Consider the following 27923-nt stretch of genomic DNA (forward strand, 5'->3'; position numbering starts at 1 on the left):
TTTTATTTTTAATTCCTGCTTAAAAACATGTATCTTCAGGTTTGGTTTTACTAATTCTGTGTTTGTTGGTGCCTCCTAAATGTTGATACCTCCAAAATGTTATTAACTGGCTTATTATCCACAACTATGTTTCATGCTAGTATTATATAATCAGCACAATGTGTGAATAATGTCCTCTTGAATCACTCTTGCATGTTCTCAATAAATGTTTACAGAGCCTGAATGAAGAACAACAATATAGGGCAGCTTCCATGGTTATGTGGATCCTTGGGTAGAAAAAGAAGAGAAAAATCCCAAGTTCCAGTAAAATTGGTTTTACTAGAGCCCAGTGAGTTTAGGAAGTATATTCCTTCCTCAAGGGCACTCTGAAAACAGAAACAATCAAAATAAGACACTAATGTTCATGCAAAAGCTTATAATATACAGATTATAATATTTATAAAAATGGGCAGTTATCTGGTATGTACTGTAACTAACTCAGTGGTGTCTGTAATAGGATAGTCTCAGCTGTAAATGCAAACAGGCCACCTCAGTGCTAGACCTCTTCTTTGCTTAGATTCTTTGGATAGCAGAGTTTCAATGGGCCTGTTTGGCTTCATGTCATACAGTGGGGCAAAAAAGTATTTAGTCAGCCACCAATTGTGCAAGTTCTCCCACTTAAAAAGATGAGAGAGGCCTGTAATTTTCATCATAGGTATACCTCAACTATGAGAGACAAAATGAGAAAAAAAATCCAGAAAATCACATTGTCTGATTTTTAAAGAATTTATTTGCAAATCGTGGTGGAAAATAAGTATTTGGTCACCTATAAACAAGCAAGATGTCTGGCTCTCACAGACCTGTAACTACTTCTTTAAGAGGCTCCTCTGTCCTCCACTTGTTACCTGTAGTAATGGCACCTGTTTGACCTTGTTATCAGTATAAAAGACACCTGTCCACAACCTCAAACAGTCACACTCCAAACTCCACTATGGCCAAGACCAAAGAGCTGTCAAAGGACACCAGAAACAAAATTGTAGACCTGCACCAGGCTGGGAAGACTGAATCTGCAATAGGCAAGCAGCTTGGTGTGAAGAAATCAACTGTGGGAGCAATAATTAGAAAATGGAAGACATACAAGACCACTGATAATCTCCCTTGATCTGGGGCTCCACTCAAGATCTCACCCCGTGGGGTCAAAATGATCACAAGAACGGTAAGCAAAAATCCCAGAACCACACGGGGGGACCTAGTGAATGACCTGCAGAGAGCTAGGACCAAAGTAACAAAGGCTACCATCAGTGACACATTATGCCGCCAGGGACTCAAATCCTGCAGTGCCAGATGTGTCCCCCTGCTTAAGCCAGTACATGTCCGGGCCTGTCTGAAGTTTGCTAGAGAGCATTTGGATGATCCAGAAGAGGATTGGGAGAATGTCATATGGTCAGATGAAACCAAAGTAAAATGTTTTGGTCTAAACTCAACTTGTGTTTGGAGGAGAGAGAATGCTGAGTTGCATCCAAAGAACACCATACCTACTGTGAAGCATGGGGGTGGAAACATCATGCTTTGGGGCTGTTTTTCTGCAAAGGGACCAGGACGACTGATCTGTGTAAAGGAAAGAATGAATGGGGCCATGTATTGTGAGATTTTGAGTGAACACCTCCTTCCATCAGCAAGGGCATTGAAGATGAAACGTGGCTGGGTCTTTCAGCATGACAATGATCCCAAACACACCGCCCGGGCAACGAAGGAGTGGCTTCGTAAGAAGCATTTCAAGGTCCTGGAGTGGCCTAGCCAGTCTCCAGATCTCAACCCCATGGAAAACCTTTGGAGGGAGTTGAAAGTCCATGTTGCCCAGCGACAGCCCCAAAACATCACTGCTCTAGAGGAGATCTGCATGGAGGAATGGGCCAAAATACCTGCAACACTGTGTGAAAACCTTGTGAAGACTTACAGAAAACGTTTAACCTCTGTCATTGCCAACAAAGGATATATAACAAAGTATTGAGATGAACTTTTGATATTGACCAAATACTTATTTTCCACCATGATTTGCAAATAAATTCTTTAAAAATCAGACAATGTGATTTTCTGGATTTTTTTCCCCATTTTGTCTCTCATAGTTGAGGTATACCTATGATGAAAATTACAGGCCTCTCTCATCTTTTTAAGTGGGAGAACTTGCACAATTGGTGGCTGACTAAATACTTTTTTGCCCCACTGTATTCTGTAGCCATACTGTGTTCTAAATTGCTCCTGTTACCAACGGTATTGTTGATAAAGAAAAAGCCATTGTTTCCATTTCAGTTATTGCCATTTATAATATATTGTTCCAACAAAACAACAACATGTCCTACAGAATCTTGAAACACAAAGCCCCTTGCTGCAACTTTTTGAACATTTATGTGTCTAGATTGATACATTTAAACACTTTCTACCTTGCTTCTGTAGGTAGGTAAGTAGGTAGGTAGGTAACATAAAGAGTTACCACTAAATAAAATTAGATTCATAAGGCCATTTTCTATCAGTGATTTTCTCATCTTCTCTGTTGTATATTCTCTCTTCAACCGTCATAGAATGATGCCCCAAAATAATTTTCTACTTGGTAGCTCAGTGAAATTAGCAGCCATAACTTGGGCACATAGCCATCTTTTAGAAAAGCTTTGTACAAACACACATATACGCTAAAGCTTAAAACTTAATCTCTAGGTTTATGAAATGCAAAATGTTTACAAAAAAAGAAGTAAGGAAACTAGTGATATTTGCATGTCATTTGAAGTCATGAAGTTCAACTTAGTAAATTAGAATTTGAACAAGCAATATGCTAATGAATTAGTTCATTTGTTCTTGTTTTTTGTAACAAGATAAGTCAATTAGGGAAGTGTAATCCTTGGCTTTTAAACCTGAGAGTGTAGCTTATTACACTTAAACAAGCCAGCAACAAACTTTGTATGAAATTGGGCACAATCCACCATAAACGTCCAGTTAGGACCTTGCCAGTCTCCTTTTCCTATTTGCTTAGGGCTTTTCCACATACTACATTCTTCAGCTGCTTGATTCCCAGATATGAAGTTGGCTTAAGAAATCCTGCTCCAGATTTCAACTACTTCCTCTGCTATGACCATGATAATGGCCTCATATTCTCTCTGGACTGGGGCCTCCAATTAGTGGTCTCCCCTACTTTTTTACTCCTCTGGCCTATACCAGGAAAAGAAGCACCAGTGGCTTTGCTTTCCATGGATAAGTCTTTGAGGACATGTGGATTCCATTGACAGACCTTTGGTATGGGTCCCTCTGTGCTGGCTCTGTCTCATACTATGTGCCCATCCATGAACTGGGAAAAAGAAAAAAGAAACACCACCCTTTTACCATTTTTTTGTCCCTTGGGCTAGAAGGTAGCCCAACCAGTAACTGAATTGCAGGGACATTCCTACCACAGCACACAGTAGCTAATTGTAGTAAAGGCTTTGGTCTACAATGAAATTAAACACAGAATGCAAACTGCTTGCACCGCTGCTTGCAATGGTAGAAACTGGAAAACACTACTTTTGATGCATAGCGGGGGGAAAGGTTGGGTAGAGGATGTCATTGTATGTTCCTGCCCTCAAGAAGCACTTAACGTGGCAGCCTAGTCGTACAGATCAGCCCTTAGTTACTTGTAGAAAGAGAGAAGTAAGATGAATTAACAGATTGCCTGCATCAGTATATTGCTCATTCATGTTTTATTAAATCATAATTCATCACTTAATAGCCATGTGAAGGTGACCGTTTCTGAAAGCATTCCCTATTCATCTACTAAGTTTAGTAGATCTTGTTGCCTTATATTTCATGCTTTGTGGTAATGTAATTATTATTGATCTGGGTATCACCTAGGCAAATAAAATGATTCAAATTGAAGAAAGAAACTAAACATTTAGGGAATAATTATGAAGACTTCTGTGTTGTCCAATTAATATTTATTGTTAAGTTGCAATGTTTAATCTTAATTTAGCCTCCAACTTGGAGGAGCCATTTTTGCTTGAATGGGGCATTATTTTAAAATCCTGTTGCTGCCTAGATTTGTTTTAACATGGAAGGTTGTCCTCATTGCCAGGAATAGAGTTGCAGTGCTGCAGGGTTTGTACTTCCAGAATTCTTTCATGATTTTAATTTGTATTTGAGTGTTGGCAGGGTTGCAATATTTGTATGATTTGATTGACTGTCTGGGTAATTTTTTTAATCAAATACAGTTTGAACTCACTTAAAACATGTTGCATTTGCTTGTAAAAAGGTTTCAAATGATTTGAAATATCTTATCCTCACTTGGTCATCTTTAAGTAGTTGAGCTAGCAGTTAACATTTATGACTCCATTTTAATAAATGTGTTGGAGGTCTTTTTAACACAAACAAAATGTGCTCCGCAGGATAATTAAATCAATATTACCATGTAAGAACTTGCAGTTTCTGGAATTGCTCTCCTAAAACTCAGATATAAACAAAAACCCTGTTATTTTTTGTGGTGTACAACCCTGAATAAGGGAGGTGCTTCCTGCTTTATGCTGTTCATGGAATGCATATGGGGCTTTTGTTGTTGAATGTGACGTGGAATTGCACTGGATTTAGATAGCAACTAATGAGAATTTCAGAATCTGTAGCATGTCTTCTCCAGTTAACAAGGGCAGAAAAAGAGTTCAATTTTCCAAGGGCTTGTTCAAAGTCAGTAGCTGCTACACCTGGCTAAACAATAGGTGTCATATGGACACTGACCTATAAATCATTCTATGTTCTCTGAGCAGATGATAAATATTCTGGTTAAAATGCAGACGTTTCATATTTGTTTCATGAATTTCCCACCCTGTGTGGAAGGAACATGTAGAGCTGTCCCATCGTTGAAGGTAATGGAGGAGACCTTGTTTGTGAAACATTCTTTAATATAAAATGCTCCTACAAAGTAGCAAGTGCTGCTATGTTCATCAAGGCATATCTCCAGATAATCATCATTCATGATTACTAGGAATGAAATCCCATTAAAAAAATGCAGACTAGAACTTGTGTCTTTGCTCAAGGATATAAATGGCAGAATTGCAGTAGGAACAAATCTGGAACAGTTATTTAAGTGTGCTGCTGTTGATATTTTGCAAGGGCAGGCAAATTGTTTGTGGCCAAAGGTATGATACATAGTGGAGCATAGGCTTTTTGAATCTAGGGCCACTTCCATCTCTAGCTCAGAATGGCCCCAATGTGCCCCCTTTGGGGTTTTCAGCTAGGAGTATACGTGTATACACACACACACACACACACACACATATATATATAGGAGTATTCATGCTAGGAGTATACATTCTGCTGGGAGTATACCTGCTGGCCCCAGCTGACCTTCGCCATCTTCTTCTTGGGAGGAAAAAGATGGCGCAGGTGGTCAAAAAGGCAGAGATGGGTGGGAGGTATATGGGTGGGGGGAGTTGAAGCAGAGGTGAGGATGGCAGGGCAGAAGAAGGGTGAGGTCCTCATCTAATGACAACGCGATCCTTGCCTAAGGACCACAGCCAGGACTACTGAAACTGCCATCGCTAAGCAGTGTGGTCACATGATATTTTGCCTAACAACTGCTTCGCTTAGCAACAGAAATTCTGGCCCAATTATGGTCGTTAAGCAAGGACTACCTGTACTTTATTTATTTATTTATTCATTCATTTGTTCACTTATTAAATTTATATGCCGCCCATCTCCCCCATCCAATACTTGGATAGCACAATTTCTAAAACTTTTTCTTAAATTCATAAATTTAACTTTAGAGAATAAGTCAGCGGAAACAACCAATAAGAACCTGTTACCTTCCATGGTTTATTTACAGGTGCTACATGCTCACCAATGTTTAGAACAGTGTTTCTCAACCTTGGCCACTTGAAGATGTGTGGATTTCAACTCACAGAATTCTCCAGCCAGCTGGCTGGGAAATTCTGGGAATTGAAGTTCACACATCTTCAAGTAGCCAGGGTTGAGAAACACTGGTTTAGAATACCCATCAGAAAAATCTGTTTTGGTGAATCAAAAAGGGCTTTCTCTTTCCCTTTCATCTGCTTTCTTAGGAGATTGAAAGTAGCTTTCTTCAACTTAGTGCTCTCCTGATGTGATAACACTAGGTTGGGTAAGACTGATTAAAAGAATAGAGAGATTATTTTTTGAAAATCTATCTCTGATAAATTATATTTCCTGTTACTAAATGAGCTACAAGTTGAGCACATTTATCTATCTGGGCAAAGGATATATAAAATACTTGGATATCACAATTCCTAAAGCTTTCTCTAAAATCCATAAATTTAACTTTAGAGAATAAGTCAGTGGAAACAACCAATAGGAACCTGATATCTTCCATGGTTAGAAAGATTTGTTGCTACCAAAATGATAGTCTGTAAATGTAACTTTCTGTTGTATTTCCTCAAAAAAAAGAAAGAAAAGAAATAAATTAAACTGGTAAAATTTGTCTGAAAAAATGGAATTGTATGGGAGCAGAAGGAAATCTTATAAACAAAACAATGCAAATAGTTTGTAGAAATAATATTAGGCAATAATGGCATTCCTAATTTAAAATGCCACTACAATTCATAACAGTCTCTCCCTTTGATACCAAACCTAAAGCAGAAATCTCCTGAAGAAGAACTTGTGGTATAGATTTAATGTAACATCAGTTTTCATGGACTAGAGCCTGGTATACTTACAGAATGGGATCAGTGACAAACTGGATAAGCAGGTGTGGGTTTGTATGACAGATTAAAGTCATGGGAGCCATCACAATTCACCTTTCCACTAATCCCTTAGCAAAGGTTTAGGAACACAGATGGCCCTTGTAAAATTTTATCATCAAGAAATTTTAAAGTGGAGCTCTTAAAGTAATTGTGGAATGCAGAGCTAAGTGACTTCATTCTCTTTTATTTCCTCTCCAGGCATTCACGAATTCACATTAGGACAGGTCTGATGGATGCTCATCTGTACTGTTTGAAGAAATGTGTAATAGACTTCCTTGTGGAGAACAGGTAAGGAAAAGGGTCTAGAACCCAAATGCACTTCAAAAACGTTTGAGTGTCACACTGGAAAAGTCCTTGGCTTTAGTTAACACACAGGAACACAATATACAAGTAGTGTTTTTCTTGCTTTAAATATAGATATACCCACTTCAGATTGTGATTCCTCAGTAACACATGCAGTTCCTCAGTATCCCATGAGCTTCCCTTTTAACAAGCTATGCAACCTTCTAACTGTGTATAATGCATTGCAGGAGTTCTACCCCATTTTTTGCATATAGACTATCATGTGTGTGAAAGAAGTAAGAGAGAAGCAGTAAATATTGAGAGGATCCCCTCATCTTCCTACCTCCTTTTAGGTACCATGTTTCAATTTTGAACTTATGCGTATACCTATTCCAATCCTGTTCCCAAACTCAACATTCCCTTTAAAAACAAAAGCTTGAGTTTTTCCAGTGCCCATGTCCCTGCCCTTTCAGCACTGAAATCAGATTAACAATGAACAGGATGCCCGAGAAAATGAAGAATAGAGTGGGAGATGAAACTTTCTTAAAGAAGAAGCTCCTCACCATCACCATTGCTACCATTCATTTATGCCACAGAACATACAAATGAAGCACCATCTGTGGAGTATGGATTTATTATATCATTTTGAGTTTGGGGGAAGATTATACAGGCCAGTTGCATTGAAAAGGCAAGCACTTACAAAAAATGCGTGACAGCATTCTCTTCCCTCCCCACAACCTCTAACCAGCCACATAGCTACTAAAGATAAACCAACTGTCTGCTGCATCTCACTCGTTTTGAGCTGGAAGAGGAGAATGGGGGAATAAAAATTTATCTCTGTGCTTGTTGCAGTGAGAGCTCAATCACTCAGCGTTCTCAGGTTCTTCATGCCCCTTAGCTGGAGGGGTGCGGTAGAGCATTTCTGTTTGTCCTTCAGAGGTTGGGATGTGTAAGTGACAACAATTTTTTTGTTAGCCATCAAGGCCACCCAAACTTTGTTGGTTCTTAGTGGGAAATCAGTTTAAAGAGGAAGGCGACAGTGACAAGTTCCATTTAACTGAGAGTTATCTGCAGGATGTCTGCTCTCTGGAATATATCAAATGAGGGACAAGTTATTCAACATGAATGCTAGACAATTAACTCTAATTGAAAAGACCAAAACAAGTTGTTTGGACACTGGAAATTAAATCCAACCCCTTACCTCCCCTGCCCCCCTTTTGTATATGATGGTAACTTTCCACCCAGTAGCATTAGACAATGGAAGATTACCACACTGAACCAATAATCTTGTTGACTTCTTACTGAAACCTAATACATGTCTGCTTTCTCTTTTGTATCTATTAGGGTGTTCTTGTTCAGTAGTAATATGAGTATCTCTATTCCCTTTGTATATGTCTTCTTTTTGTACATTATTTTGTCTATTTGTAAATCCAGTCCTTCTCTGGATAATGTTGGCTATTTTTGATACATCCTGTGTATCTTGTGGTGTTCCTAATATGAAACTGAGACCACCTACTGAGAGGAAGAAAGACATCCTTTTATGGTAGAAGAGAGAGATCCTGAGTGTAATGGTTTAGCAGTAATGAAGAGCCAGTGTACTCACCTCAAACTAGGAGTAGCTTAAAGCTGAACCCCAGGCATACTTTTCAGTGCCACCTGCTCCAGATGCTGCTGGCGCTGAAACAGCTGTGTTCTGAAATATTTTTGCTCCCTTGACATACTGTAGAAGCAACAGGTAACAATTAGAGAAAAAGATGAGGTGATACAGATGTAAATGTTATGACCAAATGTTACAGATACAGATATAAATGTTATGACCAAGTGATATATAGTCAAGATGACAGTCTTACCTGTACATTAGAGACAGGCAAGGAAGTGAAAAGGATGACCAATCTGCAAAAAAAAAGTTCCCTGCAAGTAAATAGACTTAAGTGGTAAGAAGACCCATTTCTATTCCCTCTTCCCTTAAGATATGTTAGGCTGCTTTCCTGGCAGATTACGGCAGAGCCAGATCAGGTGGTGGGTAAAGTCTTAAAAATAGTCCTAAAAATGCTTCTTTTTCATGGGCTTCTACAAAATCATTTTTTAAAAAAAACAGCACTCACATATTAATTTGAATGTACAAACTTGATATTTTTATGTTCATCAACCTTTTAGAGGCTCCTTATTTTATATTATGATATTATATTTTATATTATGATATGATATTATAATAGATTATAGTATGTTACAGTATTGTTGATTTATTATATCTGTACTCCACTTAGTAATAAATACGTGATAAAGTTATTATAACAGCTACTACTTAGTTGGCCCTTCTGGCTGGCCAACTATAGCTACAAAAAGATAGGTCTGTGCAGGATATAAGGCAAATATTAATTTGCAACCTCCTTTGCTGTTAATATGAAACAGGCAGTTAGGTTTCTGCAGTGTGAAGAGAAGTTATTAGTTCATGAGATACAAATCAGAAGAGAAGACACTGCTTACCTCTTAATTTTCATGTGATGGCCTGATCAGTTTGGCTTCTCTTTATTGAAATATGTCAGATCATTAATATTGAAGACCACCAGATGCTTCAACTGATCCAGAATGTGGTGGATCTGTCATAGCACCTGTCCTCTGGAATGAGGTTCCCGCCAAGAACTAGGTGGCATCCTACTGGCATTTCAGAGTGCCTTGAAAACCTGGGTCTTCACCCAGGCCTTTGGCTAGGATGAGTTTACAGGTAGTCCTTATTTAACGTCCACTCATTCAGCAACTGTTCGAAGTTATAGCGGAGCTGAACAAGGGGTACTTATGACAGGTCCTCATAGTTGCAGCTGTGCATATGTCCCTGTGGTCATATGTTGATGAAGATTCTCAGTCATCCAGGTGGAATTATCTGGAGGTTAAGTCATGGCAACTGGACTTCTTTACTTTTGGTTTGATATGCTGCTGTTGCTGCTTCTTCTGAAGCAGCAGCAGCTCTTTCAGAAGAAGCTGCTTGGACAAGCAGCGAAACGTATCAAACCAAAAGAAAAGAAGTCCAGTTGCCATGACTCAACCTCCAGATATCCCTGCGGTCATGTGATCATGATTCAGGTGCTTGACAACCAGTTCACAATTATGACATCACAGTGTCCTGTGGTCATGTGATTGCCATTTGCAACCTTCACTGCCAGCTTCCAGCAAGCAAAGTCAATGGGAACGCTGGCAGAAGATTGCAAATGGTGATCACGTGACCACGGGATGCTGCAACCATGTGGGAGTCGCCTAATGACGGCAACTGGGACTGCCAGAACTGCTGTCATAAGTTGGCACGGCCACATGACATTGCGCCTTACAACCACATTGCTTAGCAATGGAGTCCTAGTCCCAATTACTGTTGGTAAGTGAGGACTACCTGTAGTCGCCTTCAAAGAGTGGATATATGTTTGTTGCTGCCTACTTTTCCCATCTTTGCTTCTTTTATTGCAGTATTGTTTTTACTGTTTTATAATTTTTCATATTTTTTGTGAATCATCCAGAGTCGTCAGGAGTCAGGTGATGTACAAATTGAATAAAATAAGTAAATCAATATTCACAATGCAAATACGCCTTCATCTTTAATAATATTTTTAAAAGACTGATACTTTGAGCAGGAAGAAACAGTATTTATGTGTTTGTACCTTCGCCTTGACTCCTGGAAACAGCCTGGATAAGTCCCTGTAGTTTTCTTGGGAAGATTTTTGGAAATGGTTTGCCATTGCCTCCTTCCTAGGGCTGAGAGAGAGTCATTGGCCCAAGATCACCCAGCTCACTTTGTGCCTAAGGTGGGAGTAGAATTCACGGTCTCCTAGTTTCTAGCCTGATTTCTAGCCTTAACCACTACCCCAAATTGGCTCTCAGAAAGAAATTAGTGATATGCAAAACATTTTGAATTTGAAAACATTTTTCACAGAAAACAGTGTTCTGACCTTAACAGAAATGTTCCAAAACAGTTCCAACCATACCAGAAATGTTCCCAGCTCAAAATGGCCCCATTTCAACTTCAGAACACTTCCAAGGTGGTTGGAATGGCATCAGAACACTTCCAGTAACATAAGAACAATCCATTTTGAATTTGAAGTCGCTGCCTTGAGCTAGAAACACTTTAATTTCATAATGTTTTGCACAAAGCTAGAACAGATAGCATGCAAAATAGTCTTAAGATTTTTTCCCCAATAATCAATTTTTTTGTGTAAGTAAGAGCATTCTAGAACACATGGTTACACAAAATAAGATTGCTTTAAATATGAAAATTGTGAGGAAATTTCTTCTCATTGTATAATTGCTTTTTGCTAACTGTTCTGGGCTGTAGAACAGTTATCCAGCTATATTTTTATCTGTATTCTGTTTTCCATTCAATTAATATTTGCATCCTTTTACCAGGCCTTCCACACAGTATGCCATTTAATGATTTCCAGGACTTCATAAAAATGTTTTGATATTATAGTTACAGGATTCATTGGTATTCAGCTTATTCTCATTTTGATTTACTGTTTGTGGTATTCCATTTATTCTCTTGTACACACCTACAGTATATGCATGCTATGGGAGATAGAGCATCATTCAGCTCATATTGGAGCTAGAGGCATGATTGGACTCTTCTATGTAGCAATTTTTTCAGAGGGCATTCTTGCTTTATGCACTTTGCATTTTATTTTCTTATGGAAAATAATTATTTTCCACAACAGTCATGTTTTATTTATTTTTGTAGTAAAATATTGAGTTTAAGCTTTTGTAAATGACTATTTTTAGTCTAGAAATACTTTGATAAAGCTATGATTTTCTGTAACTGGGCAGAGTCAGCTCAAGTCGCTCTTTTGAATATTAATCAGTAGCTGACATAGAAAATGGTTGAGTTGTGCCATGAAGGGCTTTGTTGTAGGACTATATATACACACACGTACATGTTTGTTACAATTTCTTTTAATTAATATAGAAAACAGAAAAGCCCATTCCCTGAAGTCTCATAAGCCCCTGCAAGAAGGAACCTCCTTTGCATTGGTAGCAGCTTGATGTCTTGCGTTATTACTCTTTTTAGCAATTGGTATATGTGTTTTAAACCAGTTGAAGCTTTGGAACATTTCAGATGAGCAAGCCAGTATACATTCCAGTAGATCAGGTTAGGAAACCATGTAGGAATCAGAGATTCTATTTATTTAGGACTGAAATAATAAAATAATTCTATTTCAAAAGCATAAATGATAAGAATGGATTCTTCCCTTGTAGTAAATAGGGGTAAATGCCATTCCAAGACGAGCTAGCATAGAAAGAGTATACAGGCAGAGACATCTGAAGCCTTAGAACATAAAAATTAAATTCCTTTTAGAGCACTTTGCCAGGACTGGTTGAAAGCCCACTAAGAAAAGAAATATTAATGAATCTAGAAAAACCTGGAAGTTGGGCAATTAAGGGTACTGAGCAAAGAACATAACTGAGGCTGCTGTTATACATGTAGGCTGATTCAGAATGTTTCCAGGAGGAGACAGTGGATTGCTTCAAACAGAAGCCTTCAGGGCTGAAGAAACCTTCTGAAATTATAGCCTTACCAACAAGTCATGTGGAACAGCAATAGACAAATTTAAAGATGGTTAGTTCTAATACTTGTTGCTCCTGATAGCAATATCTAAATCTAAAACTAAACATAGATTTAGAGTCCAATCACATTTGTTAGTTTTCATCTGTTATTTCATTTATGCCTCCCCCTTCCCCCAAGAAACTCAGATCAGTGTCCATTTTTTTCCTGTCCTGGTTTATCATCACAGCACCTTTATCAGTAAGGTCAGACAGAGATGGTGAACTTGAAGGCTATAGATTTGAACTTGGATCTCTCCCATCCCTAGAACGTGGGAACAAGGAGGGCAGAAATAGAACTATGAGGCACTCGCAGCACAAGAAATGATGTGAGGATGATTACAAACAACTCTTGTGGATAAATTCTAAAGAACGATAAGTTAAATAATTAGTTTTGTCATATTTTGTTGTTTTTGAGCCTGTAACTGTCAGATTCAATAGCCATACATGGAGCAGTTCCCTAAGCAAAGTTAATCTGCTTTTCAGAAAAAGCTTGTAATGTTTAAGTGGAAACTCTTGGCTTGGTTGTATTGAGAGAAGCAAAGTATCACATATGTTTCTGGAAAGAAGAAAAAAGCCTCTATGGATGGTTGAAAATGTTGGCTATTGATAAGCCACTTCCTCTGCAGTTCCCTTTCTCCTTCCTTCAACCAGTCTCCCAAGATCTCTACAATGACCTTTTCTGGAAAGCTGTTCCAGAAAAGATCATTTTTCCCATCTGAGCTACAGTCTAAAATGAATGCTCTGAAGAAAAATCTGCAATGTTCTGTACCTTCCATGAACAGTACCAAGATTGCCAGAGGGTGGGAGCTGTGTTTTGGTTGATGAGAATGAATTTTGTCCACAGGCTTCTGCTTGATTTGCTTTGTGGTATGTTGTACACAGAGGCCCCTGCAGGTTTACATTAAGATATTGCCCAGACTAAACCAGTCTGTAGTTTTGCTTTCTCCCTCTCAATGCCTTTTTATCATTCACGCTGTCACCTGTGTTTCCTGGCAAGGCCTATGGACTGTGAGGGAGGTCTGGCAGAGTCAGACTCCTGGCTTCATGCATGCTCCCCTCTCTCTCTCTTCTTGCCTGCCGGAAAAATGTCTGTAAAATAGAGCTTACTCTGTGGATACTGAAGAGAGAACACATCAGTTCTATGGCTGGAATGCATTTTTCTTCCTGATACAGCTCAGGTTGTATAATAAGTATTCTCAATGTGAAAGAAGAAATTGAACAGATTACAGTATAGGAATTAAAATGCAGACATGTAGAGAATATGGCCAAATAAAAATGAAAAATATGAAAGATGCAGCTAAAGAATTTTTAGAATTTCTTATAGGTAGACCATTTCTGCAGTTTTATTGAAAATTTAAATAGTGTCAAAGTTAAATGGAAAGATTTAGGGATGATTAGCATTTTCACAAATATCAGTAGTCCTCGAGTTATGACCATTTGTTCAGCGACTGTTCAAAGTTACAACTGCTCTGAACAAAGGGACTTACAACTGGTCCTTGAAGTTCTGGCTGTTGCAGTGTCCAAGCGGTCATGTGAACAAAATTCAAGCGTTTGGCAACCAGTGTGCATTTATGACGGTCATAGTGTCCCATGGTCACATGATCACCATTTGCGACCTTCTCTGCCGCTTCCCACAATCAAAGTCAATGGAGAAACTGGCAGGAGATTGCAAATGGCAATCACATGACCACAGGACACTGCAACTGCACGGGATTCGCCTAACAATGGCAAGTGGGACTGCCAGAACTGATGTTGTAATTTGGTGCAGCCACGTGACATCGCACCGTACAACCGCATCGCTTAGCAACAGAGTTCCAGGTCCCAACTACCATCGGTAAGTGAGGACTAACTGTATTACTGAAAAAATGAATTCCAAACAATTCAGATCTTTCAGTAAAGAAGCAGCAAGAAATTGGTTATGGTTAGCTGTTGACCAGGAATTAAATACTGTATGTCCTAAAAAAGAAGGTGAGGCAAAGGAAAAATGTAATGATCATAGAAGATGTAGGGTAAATCTCTGAACTGGTGCTTTCAAGAAGGGTCTTTGAAGAATAGAAACATAGAATAGCAGCAAGACATGAAGTTTATTATTTATTTATCGTATTTATATAGCCACCTTTCTCACATGAAGTTCTAGGCATTACAAAAATAAATAAATTAATAAAACCTAGGATTCAGATGATATCTACCTGGATATTTAAAAAAAAATCAAATGTAAAATTGCTCATTTCCTAATAAAAGTATGTATCCTGTCCCTGAGATTGGCTTCTTTATCAGAAGACTGGTACAACTGTTTTAAAAAAGAGTTCTAAGAAATTACAGGCCTGATAGTTTAATATCTGTACAAGTTTATTTGGATTATTAAGAATAAAATTACCAAGTCTTACTTAAAAAGAATCAGCATAGCTTCTGTGAGGCTAAGATCTACTTTAGTAACCTCAGTAGCAGAAAGAAACCTCCAAAATATTACTGTACTCACTTTTATCAAGGGATGGTATAGCTAAAAAAAAGTTACAAAATTCTATTCAATAAAATTAGTTTATAACTTGACAACCAGTAACACCAATATTTAAAATTACAATATAGCAACAATATATATTTAAAGGAGTGTCCTATGAAATTGTACAGCATGCATGTATCCAGGAATAATATAAAATAAATCCCTGAAAATTACCAGCCTTTATGAGAATAGGGTAAAATAACAACCTCAGTAGTCTCTAAAACCCCTTTAAAAGCCAACAAGCTTTCAAGAGCGAAGGGTAGGAGGGAACTGATTCTAGAGCAGTGTTTTTCAAACTTGGCAACTTTAAGATGTGTGGACTGCTGGCTGGGGAATTCTGGGAGTTGAAGTCCACACATCTTAAAGTTGTCAAGTTTGAAAAACACTGCTCTAGAGTCATGGTGCCAGGTCTGTGAAAGAGACTGCAACCCTGAAAGGAGAAATAGAAAGAAGGCTGTACCCAAAGGAACATAAGCAAAAAGCATGTTTTTAATAGAGGGCAAACAAATAACATTTCAAAAGGAGTTGTCCCTGTGTTTTTGCTAGTCCAGCTTAGTGTCATACATTTTAATGATAGTGATCTTGATTTTAACTCTATTGATTTTACTGTTACATTTTATATGTTCTATTTTTTAAATTGTTGTAAGCTGCATTGACTGTTTATACAAACCAAAAAGTCAGGTATAATTTCATAATAAATAAAAATAGAAATCCACAAACCTGGCCAGTATGTTCAAAATTTTGTGTACTGTGTGAAGAAAACAGATTTTTTTTCTCTTCCAGAGTCATCTAATAGAATTAAGTTATGGGAGATTCAAGACAAACAAAATGATTTTTTTTCATTGCACAGGATATCGTTAGCTATGGCATGCACTATCACAGATACCTAGATGGATTTAAAAGAAAATTAGATCACTTCATGGAAGTTAAGGTTCTCAGTGGTTACTAGTCATGATGACTATATAGGACAGTTACAGTGTGCTTTTGAGTATCAGTTGTGGTTCTGAGGATAGAATCTATCTTGTGGGTTTCTACAGGGAGCTGGTGGATCACTAATAAAAATGGACAAGAACTAGATGGGTCTGTGGATCCAACAGGGCTGCTGTCCTGCATTTGTATGTTCACCTGTTGTTCATTCTCTCTGTAGCCACAACCAATCCTAGCCCAACACTGTGGGAATTTGCAGCTGCAACAAATCCTTTAGATATTTTCGCTGTAATCTACATGAATTTGCTTTGAATGTTTCTAATGCTACTTGTGTCCAATCTACAGCTGGCAGAGCAATTTACATCTACAGCTGTTGTTTGGAGTTCTTTGAACATTCCAGCTTGTTATGACATAAAAAGGAACCCATTTGGAAGGGTTTTTCCACAACCTGAAATACCCTGATTAGTCTTCCTGCTGTGCCCTCCACTTCTGTTCTTTTTTTCCTATATAGTTAACTGTTGGTGGCCACAACCACCTGTGATTAGTGTTAGTGTGCAATATAAACTACAGATATAACTGTTGCTTTTTGTTTGTATTTGGTATGTAATTGTCATGCTTTATAAGGAATTGGATGTACAGATTGATGAGCATCACTGTTTACCAATTGGCCATAGAAACAGTAAAACATCCCTGTTGTTAGCATCACCTTTTGCAATGCTGGCAGTCAAGCATTTGCTTTATTCTCATGCCAGCCCACACATACACATGCACACCCACTGTTTTAGATTGCTTCAGAGAGAGGTACTTTATAAATGCAATATTTCCCTAGTTTTTATTGTGCTAATGTATAAACAAAGAAAAAGACATTAACCAATTAAAATAAAAATTAAGCGTCATAAACAGAAATGGACCATAAAGGAAAAAAGCAAACTATAATTATGAAGTACATATAAAACAAACAAAAGGAAGTTATCAAACAGTGAGGTAAACCTTGATCATCCAAAGTAATGTTGACTGGACCCTCCCACTATGTTGATAGGAAACCAGTTCACATGTGGAAAATGAACACATGTCTTTAATCTATGATTTTAAAGCAGGTGTAATAGAGTGTTTCCATCAAAGTAAAACAGTCTTTCTAGCCACAGACCACACATTGTAAATCCAGAATTCTTCATACTTTACTTCCAAATGTTTCATATATAATTTAGCAGCAAAGTCACATCTGTAATCTTTTTTCCTTGTTCCAGTACCATATTAGCAATCTTATGAACATTAAACCAAATCAGTACAACTGTAGCATATGCCCAAAACATGAGTCAGTGTTCCTTCCATAAAATTATACTTGCAGCATACAGAAGTTGAGATCTATCCTTGCTAAACATCCTTTGGAGTGTCCTGAAAATGTGAAAAATAGCCTTTCGTTCAATTAATCACTTCTTTAGAACATAAGCTGCAAATTTAATATTCTTTAGAACTCTAGTCTATTGAATTGTTCAAACAGGATGTTCTAGCTCTTTGTTCCAAGTTTTGTGCAGGTTTCCCATACCTTAGTAATACTTTTGCATTCTTTTATCTGATTCTTTTTTAAAGCACCCAGCAACAACAGTTTACTAGATGTTCTACAAATCCATTAAAATATATAGTTTAAAACAAGCCCAATTTAAGATATAGGTAGTCCTTGTTTAGTAACTGCCTCATTTAGTGACCATTCGCAGTTATAACAGTGGTGAAAAAGTAACTTTATGACCAAACCTCACATTAACAACCTTTGCTGATCTGTAAAGCAAAGGAAAGCTGAAGTAAGATCATAAGCACAGTTGCGGTTTCACTTAGGACTGCTTCGCTTAATAACCAAGTTGCCAGTCCCAATTGTGGTCGCTAAACAAGGACTACCTGTAAAGCAATGGAATAAAATAAAACCAATGCAATAATAATAAGATTGTAATATGCAGTTACAATAAAACTATCAGCAAACAATATTTTAAAATGATTTCTGATTGTCATGAGAAAATAAGTTGTTCACCTGGTACCAAAGAATCATAATACAGGCTCAAGTGAGTCTTTCTAGAAGAGAACATTCCACAAATAGGAGGGACACTACTAAAAAAGTTCTTTCTCTTGTGGCCACCTGTCTTGACTCATTTGGTATGGGCATCTGCAGAAAAGCCCTACACGAACATAGAATCAGATATGTAGATATGTGAAGAATTGTTTCTTCAAGTAATCTGGCCTCAAGCCATTTAGGAATAAAAAATTAAGACCAGAATTTGAATTGCCCACAAAAATGGACTGGGAACCAGTTATGAAACAGTGGCTTAATATGAATGTATCCATGAATCCTAGTTGACAGATGAGCTGCCTTTTCTTCAACAAACAAGCTTCCGCTTTGTTTTTAAAAGAAGCTCATATACAATGCATTTATTTAATCTAAATGTATTAGTTGATGCAAGGGTAATTCTGTCTACCTAAATTGATAAATGGTTAAGTCACTGAGGCCACTTAGGTCTCCAGCTTCAATGTGGATCTAAGAGGATCCCAAGACTACTCATCTGTCCCTTTAAAGGAGAAAGTATGTAACCCCCTTCAGAAAAAGCTACAGATTACTGGAGTACAAAATGCAAAGAGAAATCTTTCAGAGAGAGAAATAATTAAAACTGGAAATTGTTTTGCAAGAACTAGCTATGTGAGAATTAACCATGAACAGAACAGAAGTCATATAGGAAGTTCCGTAGAGAGCTTTTTTGTTCAGACTTTCTCCTGTTTTCTCTCATCTCAGCTGCATGTTCAACTCTCAGAAGTGCATGTTTTCAGATAGGATCAGTCTGTTGCTATCATTTTTAGTGATGCAGAAGAATTAGTATTGTGAATTGTAAAATTCCATTTTTGCATTTTTAATCTATTGAAACCTGAGCTCTTGGGTGTCTGTGTAATACTTCAGTTTTTACAAAGATATGCAATGCACATGATAGCTAGAATATCTCTGAGTAATTTGCAAAACAAACATGCCCCTGCATGTATTTTGTAGAAGGATGAGAGCTAAAACATGATCAAACCAGGAGGAAATAGGCTCTCTTCTATAGAGAGCCACGTTAGGTGCAGGTTGGTTCAGCCTGGAAGGAAAGCAACCAGTGTTCGTGCATACAGGGGAATGGGAGGGAAATTACCATGCGGGAAGATAGCTTGCTATCTGCAAAAGGTGAGATTAAGTCCTAAAATATTCACAAAGTCTGTCAATTTCCTTGGGTAGCCACTGAGATTTATAGTGGCTCCTGTTTTGAGGCCGTTATGAGACTGTTAATGTTCCCAAGCCGTGACTACTTTCCTTAAGCCTCCTTTGTTTTTGTATATCATAGTGCCTCTGCATAGGCGTAGTGATGGTGTTTTGGGTGATCTAAGGCAGCATGTAGACAATCTTGGATGATCCCAGAAAAGCTAAACAGGGTTAGTATATGGATGGGAAACTGCCAGAAAATCCCAGGCTAGACTGGGAAGTTGAAAAAACTATCCTGGAAGAAGGCACTTCTGTATTGTTGCCAAGAAATTCATTGAATGTGTCCTTGCAGTCACCAGAAGTTCAGCTCAAAGGAGCCTTTACCTTTAAGCTTTGAATATATTAGGCTAAGTTCAATAAATTAAACTATCTAGTAGGGCTCTGTAGCATATGGATTTGATTTTCAAAACTTGATTTGGGATTTAAATGTTATGTACTATCTATCTGCATCAATTTAAAGTAGCTGCATCTTTTCTTGGGATCACGTTGTAACTGTAGCTGTTTTAAGACATTGCAGACAAGTGTTGTATTTGTGGTCCTGCAAGCTCCAAAGCACCTTTTGTACACTTTTATTATATAAGAAGAGATTTAAACTCTGATCACCAGTAATGTTACAAATCCTTGGCAGTGGAAAGATTAGATGAGGGAATTAATAGGGCTTTCTCAGTGACCAGTTACTTCAGTGCTGTGGGTTTTGATTCCCCACAATGGATATGCTAGATATATGGACTTCAGCTCTCACAGTTCCCCAGCCAGCATGCTTGCTAAAGAATTCAGGGATTTGAAGTCCATACGTCTTAAAGTTGCTGAGGTTGAGAAACACTGATCTACAGCAATAGCCAGCAACTGTATCTTTGGTGTGCAATAAGGCAGTTGTCTGGAGAGGCCCTTAAATGTCCTGTTTGACCTTCTCTAGCATTTTCATCATGGTAGAGTTGGAGAATAAAAGTCCTAGCTTAGAATATGAAGCTGGATGACACATGATCTTACCCTACATGCAATTAAAACCTATTGAACAGAAGAACAGCTAAAAGTAAAATAATAATAATAATAATAATAATAATAATAATAATAATAATAATAATAATAATAATAGTGGAGTTCTTGGGGTTCTCTGAGTTTGGTTCTTTTCTTGCAAACATTTCATTACCCAGCTAGGTAACATCTTCAGTGCTAAAATGGGATGGGGCTTGCTCTCTATTTATATACTGTGGCATGTTAACCAAGCTAAATCCAAAAATGCAAGAGAATTCTTGGAAGTTTGGTATTCAGACAAGGCAGCAATTAACAGACACATAGAGATAAACAGCATCTACATACTATTCAAAAGAGACAAAAGACCAGAAGATCACCTCACCAGCAGTCATCACCCAGATAAGCAAAGGTTACCACCAGGCACACAATCAAGCAGCAAACACATGCTAATCAAAGAACTACCAGAGGAGCAAAACAAAAACCCCACCCTCACCAGCACTGACAAGACATACCACAGCACATAAATAGAGAGCAAACCCCATCCCATTTTAGCACTGAAGATGTTACCTAGCCAGGTAATGAAACGTTTGCAAGAAAAGAACCAAGCTCAGAGAATCCCAAGGACTCCACAGTTCAACCCTGAGCTACAAATATTCGCCTCTATTGATAATAATAATTTATTAAATGTATATATTGCCTGACTCCTCACAACTCACATTTCTCATGTATTAGGTATAGAAAAACAAACTGAGTAATTTTTCTGATATTGGGTGTGTGAGAAAAATAAATACATTATGAGATGAATGCTGGATGGCATAAGTAATCTTAAACTAGGGTCACATATGCTAAACCATGATTTTTAAACCGCAGTTTATTGACAAAGCAATAACTCACACATTGGGCTTAGCTATAAACTCAAGCAATTCACAAAAGCAGTGAATACATAATATGTTGTGCAAAGCAACCACTTAATGACATTGTGCAATGTGTGAACCCAGACCGAGTCACTTGTTTAAATAACTTATATCCCATCTTCTCTCTAAGGAGGTCTAGGTAGATTACGTGGGTTCACACCTCATTTTATCCCTGCAACAATAACTCTTGGGAGAAAAAGTTATTGTTTCAAAGGTACCAGTTGGTCCTATAGTCAAGTGGAAAATTAAACCTGGTCCCTGTGCAAGACTCTTACTACTACACTATCCAGCTCACCAGTGATTGCTTATAATCATTTTCTGATTTGTTAACAAGCAACTGTCAATATTTTATTTATGTATTTACTCTGTTCACATGCTGTATTTCTGCCATTCTGTTCAAGATGTTTATAATTTAAAATTCTAAAACAAGGCAAAAGGGTTCAGAAGATGAAATAATGAAGTACAGCCTTGCCTTAGGCTGTAAGTGGTTTAAGTGGAGTACCGTAGCAGGAAGCTTGTATCTCTTAGCAGAACAATGGTAAATGCTTTGTCTTAGTATTTTTTCCTCTGTACAATAAACAATTGCAAAGAGATTTGTACCCAGGCAGCAGTTTAAACTTGCTCCTCTCATGTCGTAAAACTCCACAGCTGAATGGCACAAAGGCAGGCATGCTGTGTTAACTTAGAATCACAGTGGTCATAAATTGAGTAACGCACATGGAACTACTTAAAATATCTTGGTCTACCTGACTATTTTAGCTTTTCTTTTCGCTTGTCATTTAAAAGGATGGTTCAAGGAGTAGAGGAACAAGAGCTGGGAGAGGCAAAATGATGTGGACTGCAACCAGTCAAATTTTTCTGCTTTCCATTGGTGCCAATAACCTTACTTCTGTATCTCAGAAATTCCAAACATTTTAAAGGAGTAAATTGGTCAAGCAGAGGTTTTTATATCCAAATTCAGAATGTGGTCACCAAAGCCATATTACGAGAAATCAACCCAAACCTTGACTTGTGGAGTGTTGAATCTGAGGCAGATGGTATTAACTGGAGGCTGCATTAACTCTTCAATTCTCTTTCCCATTTCTTTGAAGAGACAAGCTAGGGAGGGGTATATAGTAGAGGGAGTTCTCCTGCATTGAGATTTTAATGTTGGCTGGAATGTAAATATCATTTCCCTAATCCCCTTGTTCTTGCATTGTTTTGTCTTTATTCTTCAAAGTGAGTTGACTTTTCTTCTTTATAGTAGTGGGGGTAGGGAGGAAAAGAATGGTAGCTGGTTGCTTTAGTTAGGAGCATTAGAGAGTTGAGAAAAAGGCTCCAAGTAACTGTGTTTCATTATTTGTATTCACATGGAAATTTATTAATCTTCAGGAGAAAATAATGTTGAGATCCAACAAGAGTGTGCCTGGCTTACATTGCATTTTTAAAAATTTGGCTTTATCCTTAAAACATGAGAACCATGAACTGTGTACCTAAGGGGTTTATAATTAACTTTTCTCTTTCACCCCTCTTTCCTCCTTTACTTTAAAAAAAAAAAAAAACATTTCCCCCTGACACCACCAATATCACATTTTTGTTATTGTGTGTGATTTTCTGAAATACAACAGAATTGAATATGTAAGGTATTTTTCATCACTGACATTATTTCTTTGTCTATTAGAATTTCATATTCTTTTGGAGAAACTCTATTGAAATTAATATGAATACCTTGATTGTATTGAGAGTCTAACCAAACATCTAATTTAGAGGCAGAGACTACCAGATACAGTATACAAGAAATATCAGTGTATCTATTGCACCAGTTGAACTTGCTAAAGTATCAAGTGAACTCTAGTATCAGCTTACTGAAGAGTAAAAGTGATGGCTGAGGTAGTGGAAATGAAAAGCATCCGTGGGGAAGGCACAGGGGCCTTTGCAACACATGTTAAAAAGGGGGAAAGGCTTTGATCACCAAATCATGGCTGCCATCTTGATTTCTTTTTACCCCACTGTGGAAACCTCTGCCAATAATAGAACTTTCTGTGGTTCATGACTGATAAAGCAGGTTATTATAACATTAATATTCATTAATGTTGTTTAACTTTAAACAGAAAAAAATGAATAGCAACCAGTAACATGAGAGTGATGTTGAAGGGGAAAAAAAGCTTTAGTAAGAAGCAATGGAAAGAAATACAAGATATTGCTCCATTATCCCTGCTTAGAGTTAGGCCAAACAGCACCATATTTTCAGCTTTCCATAACACGTTCAGAAGCAGAGAAGGCCATCAAAGAATTATCACTATGACTTATGATTCCAGGATACTTCATTTAGAAGCATTTTTAGAGTGTTCAAGTTTCATATCTTGTATTTGGATAATAGAAATTAATTCATCTCTTGAAAACATTCATGTTTTCATCTGAAAGGAATATCAGTGTTAATGGATAAATTTGCTGTGCCTTTACCTTAGAAAAAATCTACATTAGAAGTACTTGCATTGGAAACATGAGATTTCATGCAGAGTTGGTTCAAATGTACAGATATTAATAACGTTTATTAGTGACTCAATATATTCAGGAAATATAGACCCTTCATAAAGCAAAAGAAAAAAAATAGTAACTTAACTTCCAGAATGTGATTTTTTTTTTTAAAAAAAGCATTTTCCCAAAATTACTATTATTATTATGTGGTTGGTCACACAGTCAGCCAGATGTTTAGACTGGATTTGGCATTTTTATCCACCTATTGAGTCCTTCCTAAGGAGCTGGGATAGGCAGATGTTGTTTCATAGTGTTAAAGGTATCGTTGCAGGATATAAGCTGTTCCAAGTAAAGCTGCCTTTTGCAATTGACCTGTGGTGATTTTGTTAATGCCGATGGTGTTCAAGTGGTGCTCCAGATCTAATTACTATTGGTACTGACTTTGCTTTCTTTTGCCACAGTCATTCTATTTCTATTTGCAGGTCTTTGTATCTTGTGATTTTCTCCAGTTCTTTCTCTACTATTCTGCTGTCTCCAGGTATTGCAATGTCCACTATCCAGACTTTTTTTTTTCTTATCAACAGTTGTTAAGTCTGGGGTGTTATGTGGCAGGTGCTTATCTGTTTGAATTCTAAAGTCCCAGAGCACTTTAGCTTCTTAATTTTCTATTACTTTGTCTGTTTTGTGGTCCCACCAGTTCTTGCTTGCAGGCAAATGGTATTTCTCGCAGATATTCCAATGCACCACTGTTGCTACTTTGTCATGCTGTTGTTTGTAGTCAGTCTGTGTGATCTTCTTGCAGCAGCTAACTAGGTGGTCCAATGTTTCTTCAGCTTTTTTGTAGAGGCAGCATTTGCTGTCTGTTGCTGTCTTCTCAATTCTGGCTTTGTATGCATTTGTTCTTAAGGCTTGATCTTGTGCAGCCAGAATTAGCCCCTCTGTCTCTTTCTTCAACTTTCCTGCTCTTAGCTATTGCCAGGTCTGTTGTTATCTTCTTTGCCTGATAGTTTGTGTGTGTGTGTGTGTGTGTATACTGGCCGTGTAATACTGTGCCTTGCCATGTCTCTTTTCTGTCCTTCATTTGGTCTTTCTTGTAGGCCAGTTTGGTCTCTTCAGTATTCAGTAAGTGTTCATGGTGTACTAGCTTCAGTGCAACTTCTTTATTGTCCTTCAGATATTCTTCCAATGCCTTTTTTTCTTCGTCAACTGTCTGGTATACTTGGAACATTCCACACCTACCTATGCTCCTTGGTAAGTAGAGCCTGTCAACATTGCTGTGTGAATGAAGGGCATGATTCATTGTCATTATTTTTCTGGTCTTCCTATTCAAGGAAGTTCAAGTTCAGCTTGAGTCCATTCCACTATTCCAGCTCTGTATCTAATGACTAGAATTGCCCAGGTGTTAATTGCCTTGATGGTATTTCCTCCACTGAGTTTGGACTTTCAGATCTTCTTCACTCTCATGATGTATTGATTACTAACCTTCTTCTTGACTTCAATGTGCTTGATGTTGTCAGCTTGAAGGATGCCCAGGTATTTGTAGTGATCTTCCTCATCCAGACTCTTGATGTCATTTCCATAGGGTATCTTGATTCCTTCAGTTTTCACTATTTTAAGGGTGGCACATTTGTCCAGTCCAAACTCCATTGCAATATCTTGGCTGTATATTCAGACAGTGTTGAGCAGCAATTCTATTTCAGATAGTGTTTTTCCATACAGCTTCAGATGATGATGATGATCGTTGGTCACACATTCAGCCAGATGTTTAGACATCATGATGATGATGATGATGATGATGATATCCAGTAGTAAGCAAAAGAAATTAAAGGCGGGATATAAGAGAAAACTAAATTTAAAGTTACTCATTCACTCTTCCTTCACATATTTCTTTTGCAAATTAATACTAATTCATTTATTTATATGAGAAAACCACAGCAACATGTTTTTTTTTCCATTCTGATCACTCAAGTTGTTTTCAATCCATATTTATTTGGTACTTACACATTCTTGACCTTCTCTCTCCTTGTTTCACCACATACTTTTTAAAGTAATCTATTCCCACTGAATTTGGCTTCATTTTACTTCTGAATAGTAAAGTGTACAAAAGCACAGTCTTATACACAGCCAGTTTCTCTTCTTTTGGCAAACATTTATTCCTTAAAACAGACCATAATTTCAGATTATCATTCAGTTTCCCTAAATCAGAAAACATACAATGAACATTCCTTCTTAAATTCATACATTTCTCAACAATCTGCTAAAAAGTAAAAATCCCCGGCCTGGTAGATATTATCCATAGCTTTAAAATATTTCTTACTTTAAAGCTCTGTGTGTGTGTGTGTGTGTGTGTGTGAGAGAGAGAGAGAGAGAGAGAGAGGGAGAAGGAAGGAAGGAAGGAAGGAAGGAAGGAAGGAAGGAAGGAAGGAAGGAAGGAAGGAAGGAAGGAAGGAAGGAAGGAAGGAAGGACCTAAAGTACAATTTACCAACTCATTGTTTTTGAATGTTTCTCATTCCCTATAAAATCCTTCTGAATGGATTTCAATCTTCCTATGGATGCCCAGTGCAATCCCTTGGATCTGTTATCCCATCTTTTTTAATGCATTAAGATGTTTATGTTTTGGGGAAGCTATATAATATTTCATCTTGAATGTTTTTAGTATTTATGTATAGGGTTTGTTTTTACAGTTGATTTTTAATGGATTAATTAATTTTAATTATTTATGGGGTATTTTAATTGTTTATGGGTTTTTTATTTTAATTGTGAGCCGCCCAGAGTCACCCATTGGGGGAGATGGGCGGCATACAAATTTAATAATAAATAAATAAACAAACAAACTATATTATGGCCATCAGATCGTCAGTTCTGTGTATTTTTTTTGCAGGCTATAGCTGTTGTTACTACTAATGTTAGCAGTCTAGCACAAGACCACGGAACCTGTTAGTTAAAGGAAAAAATCCTGATATCCCTGATTAAGAGGCAACACTCTGGTGATAGAAATGACTCTATTCAAGTGAACTTTTTTTTTCTTTTGCTCTTAATCTCTCATGGAACCTCATCAGGTTCTCAATATGTTGATCAAATGTTAACAGATCAAGCGGATCAGCTGTTGTGATATCAAGGAGAATAGGAGAAATGCTGTATTTTACCTGTTCTTATTAAACAAACATTTGGCATATCTTTCTTGCCCAGGGATCTAGGTGCTGGCAGTCTTTCTTTTCATTTTTGTTTCTGAATAACCAAAGCTAATCCATCTGTCTCCAGCTTCATATTCATTTGCCACACTGGAAAGCAGGTTCCGCTGCAACATTCTTGTACCATCCTTGATGCTGGTAAAAGCTTTAAAGAACATTCCAAAGGTTTTATCCTCTACTGCCCTTCTGGCAGTAAAGCCAGACCTTTCAAAAACAGTGTCCAAAGAAGTAGGCAGACTTTTGCAGAAAATCAAAGAGTCATATAACACCTTGTTTTTATTACTGCATAAGATTCTGTGGAGTTCATTCCATTTCACCAAGTGCACCAAACACAGTCTAGATAAAGGGCTATTCTGCCAGAGTCATGTCTAATTGGTATTTTGATACAGTGTAAATGCAGTCACTGTAGATAATTTTCATTGTATCAGCCCTTTCCTTTTAATGTCATTTTCCCATCTCTGCTTCTTTCACTTCTTCCCAACAATAGCTCTGTGTATGTGTACACACACACACACACACACTTCTTTCTTTCTCAGGACTGCATTCTATATGCCTGATAAAATGAACAGTGAACCAAAGTTTATGCAACTTAGAAGTATTACATAAATACTATAGGTTAGTCTTTTAAGATATCACCTTTTTTTCAAAACAATAATTCTTAGAGTACTTCTGAGCTCTGCTTTATTAGCATGACATGACTGGATTTCCAATGTGATTATTTTTTTCTAAAAAGTGGCTGTGATTGCTGGATAGTGCCATTTAACAGACGATACTGAAAATTATCAGCCACCACCACCACCACCACCCCGCCCTGGTGCAATATTTGTTAAAAAAAGTGAATGCAGCTTTCATAGCCAACAAGTTTGCCATCTGCCCATTTCCACCTTTTTCTTTCACTGCTAAGCTATATTACACATTGCTTCTGCCAAATGCAGCAATTTTATATGTGACGGATGTCTTAAAATGAGCTTGAGAGATACCTTTGAGAGATGCCTTTGAGAGAAGCAGGACTGTCCGTTTTAGACACAGCATTAAACCCAAATGGAAATTATTGTTGAATGGCGGAACTGCATGCAACATTTTGAAACTACTAAATTGCACACCCACATGCACGGCAG

The 27923-nt window shown here is 37.6% G+C and overlaps 1 protein-coding gene across 1 annotated transcript in view; it reads left to right on the forward strand.

Annotated features, from left to right (window-relative positions):
- Positions 1-27923, forward strand: part of EIF2B3 (eukaryotic translation initiation factor 2B subunit gamma) — a 109045-nt gene that overhangs the window by 36717 nt on the left and 44405 nt on the right. Inside the window, exon 6 of the mRNA XM_007420223.3 lies at positions 6906-6995. Within this exon, the coding sequence (XP_007420285.1) occupies positions 6906-6995 (90 nt within the window). The remainder of the gene's footprint in view (positions 1-6905; positions 6996-27923) is intronic.

This window comes from Python bivittatus, unplaced genomic scaffold, assembly GCF_059951505.1.
Source record: "Python bivittatus isolate LINGU-HERP-01145 unplaced genomic scaffold, Pbiv_v1 ctg000700_np1212, whole genome shotgun sequence".
NCBI classification, from domain to species: Eukaryota; Metazoa; Chordata; class Lepidosauria; order Squamata; family Pythonidae; genus Python; species Python bivittatus.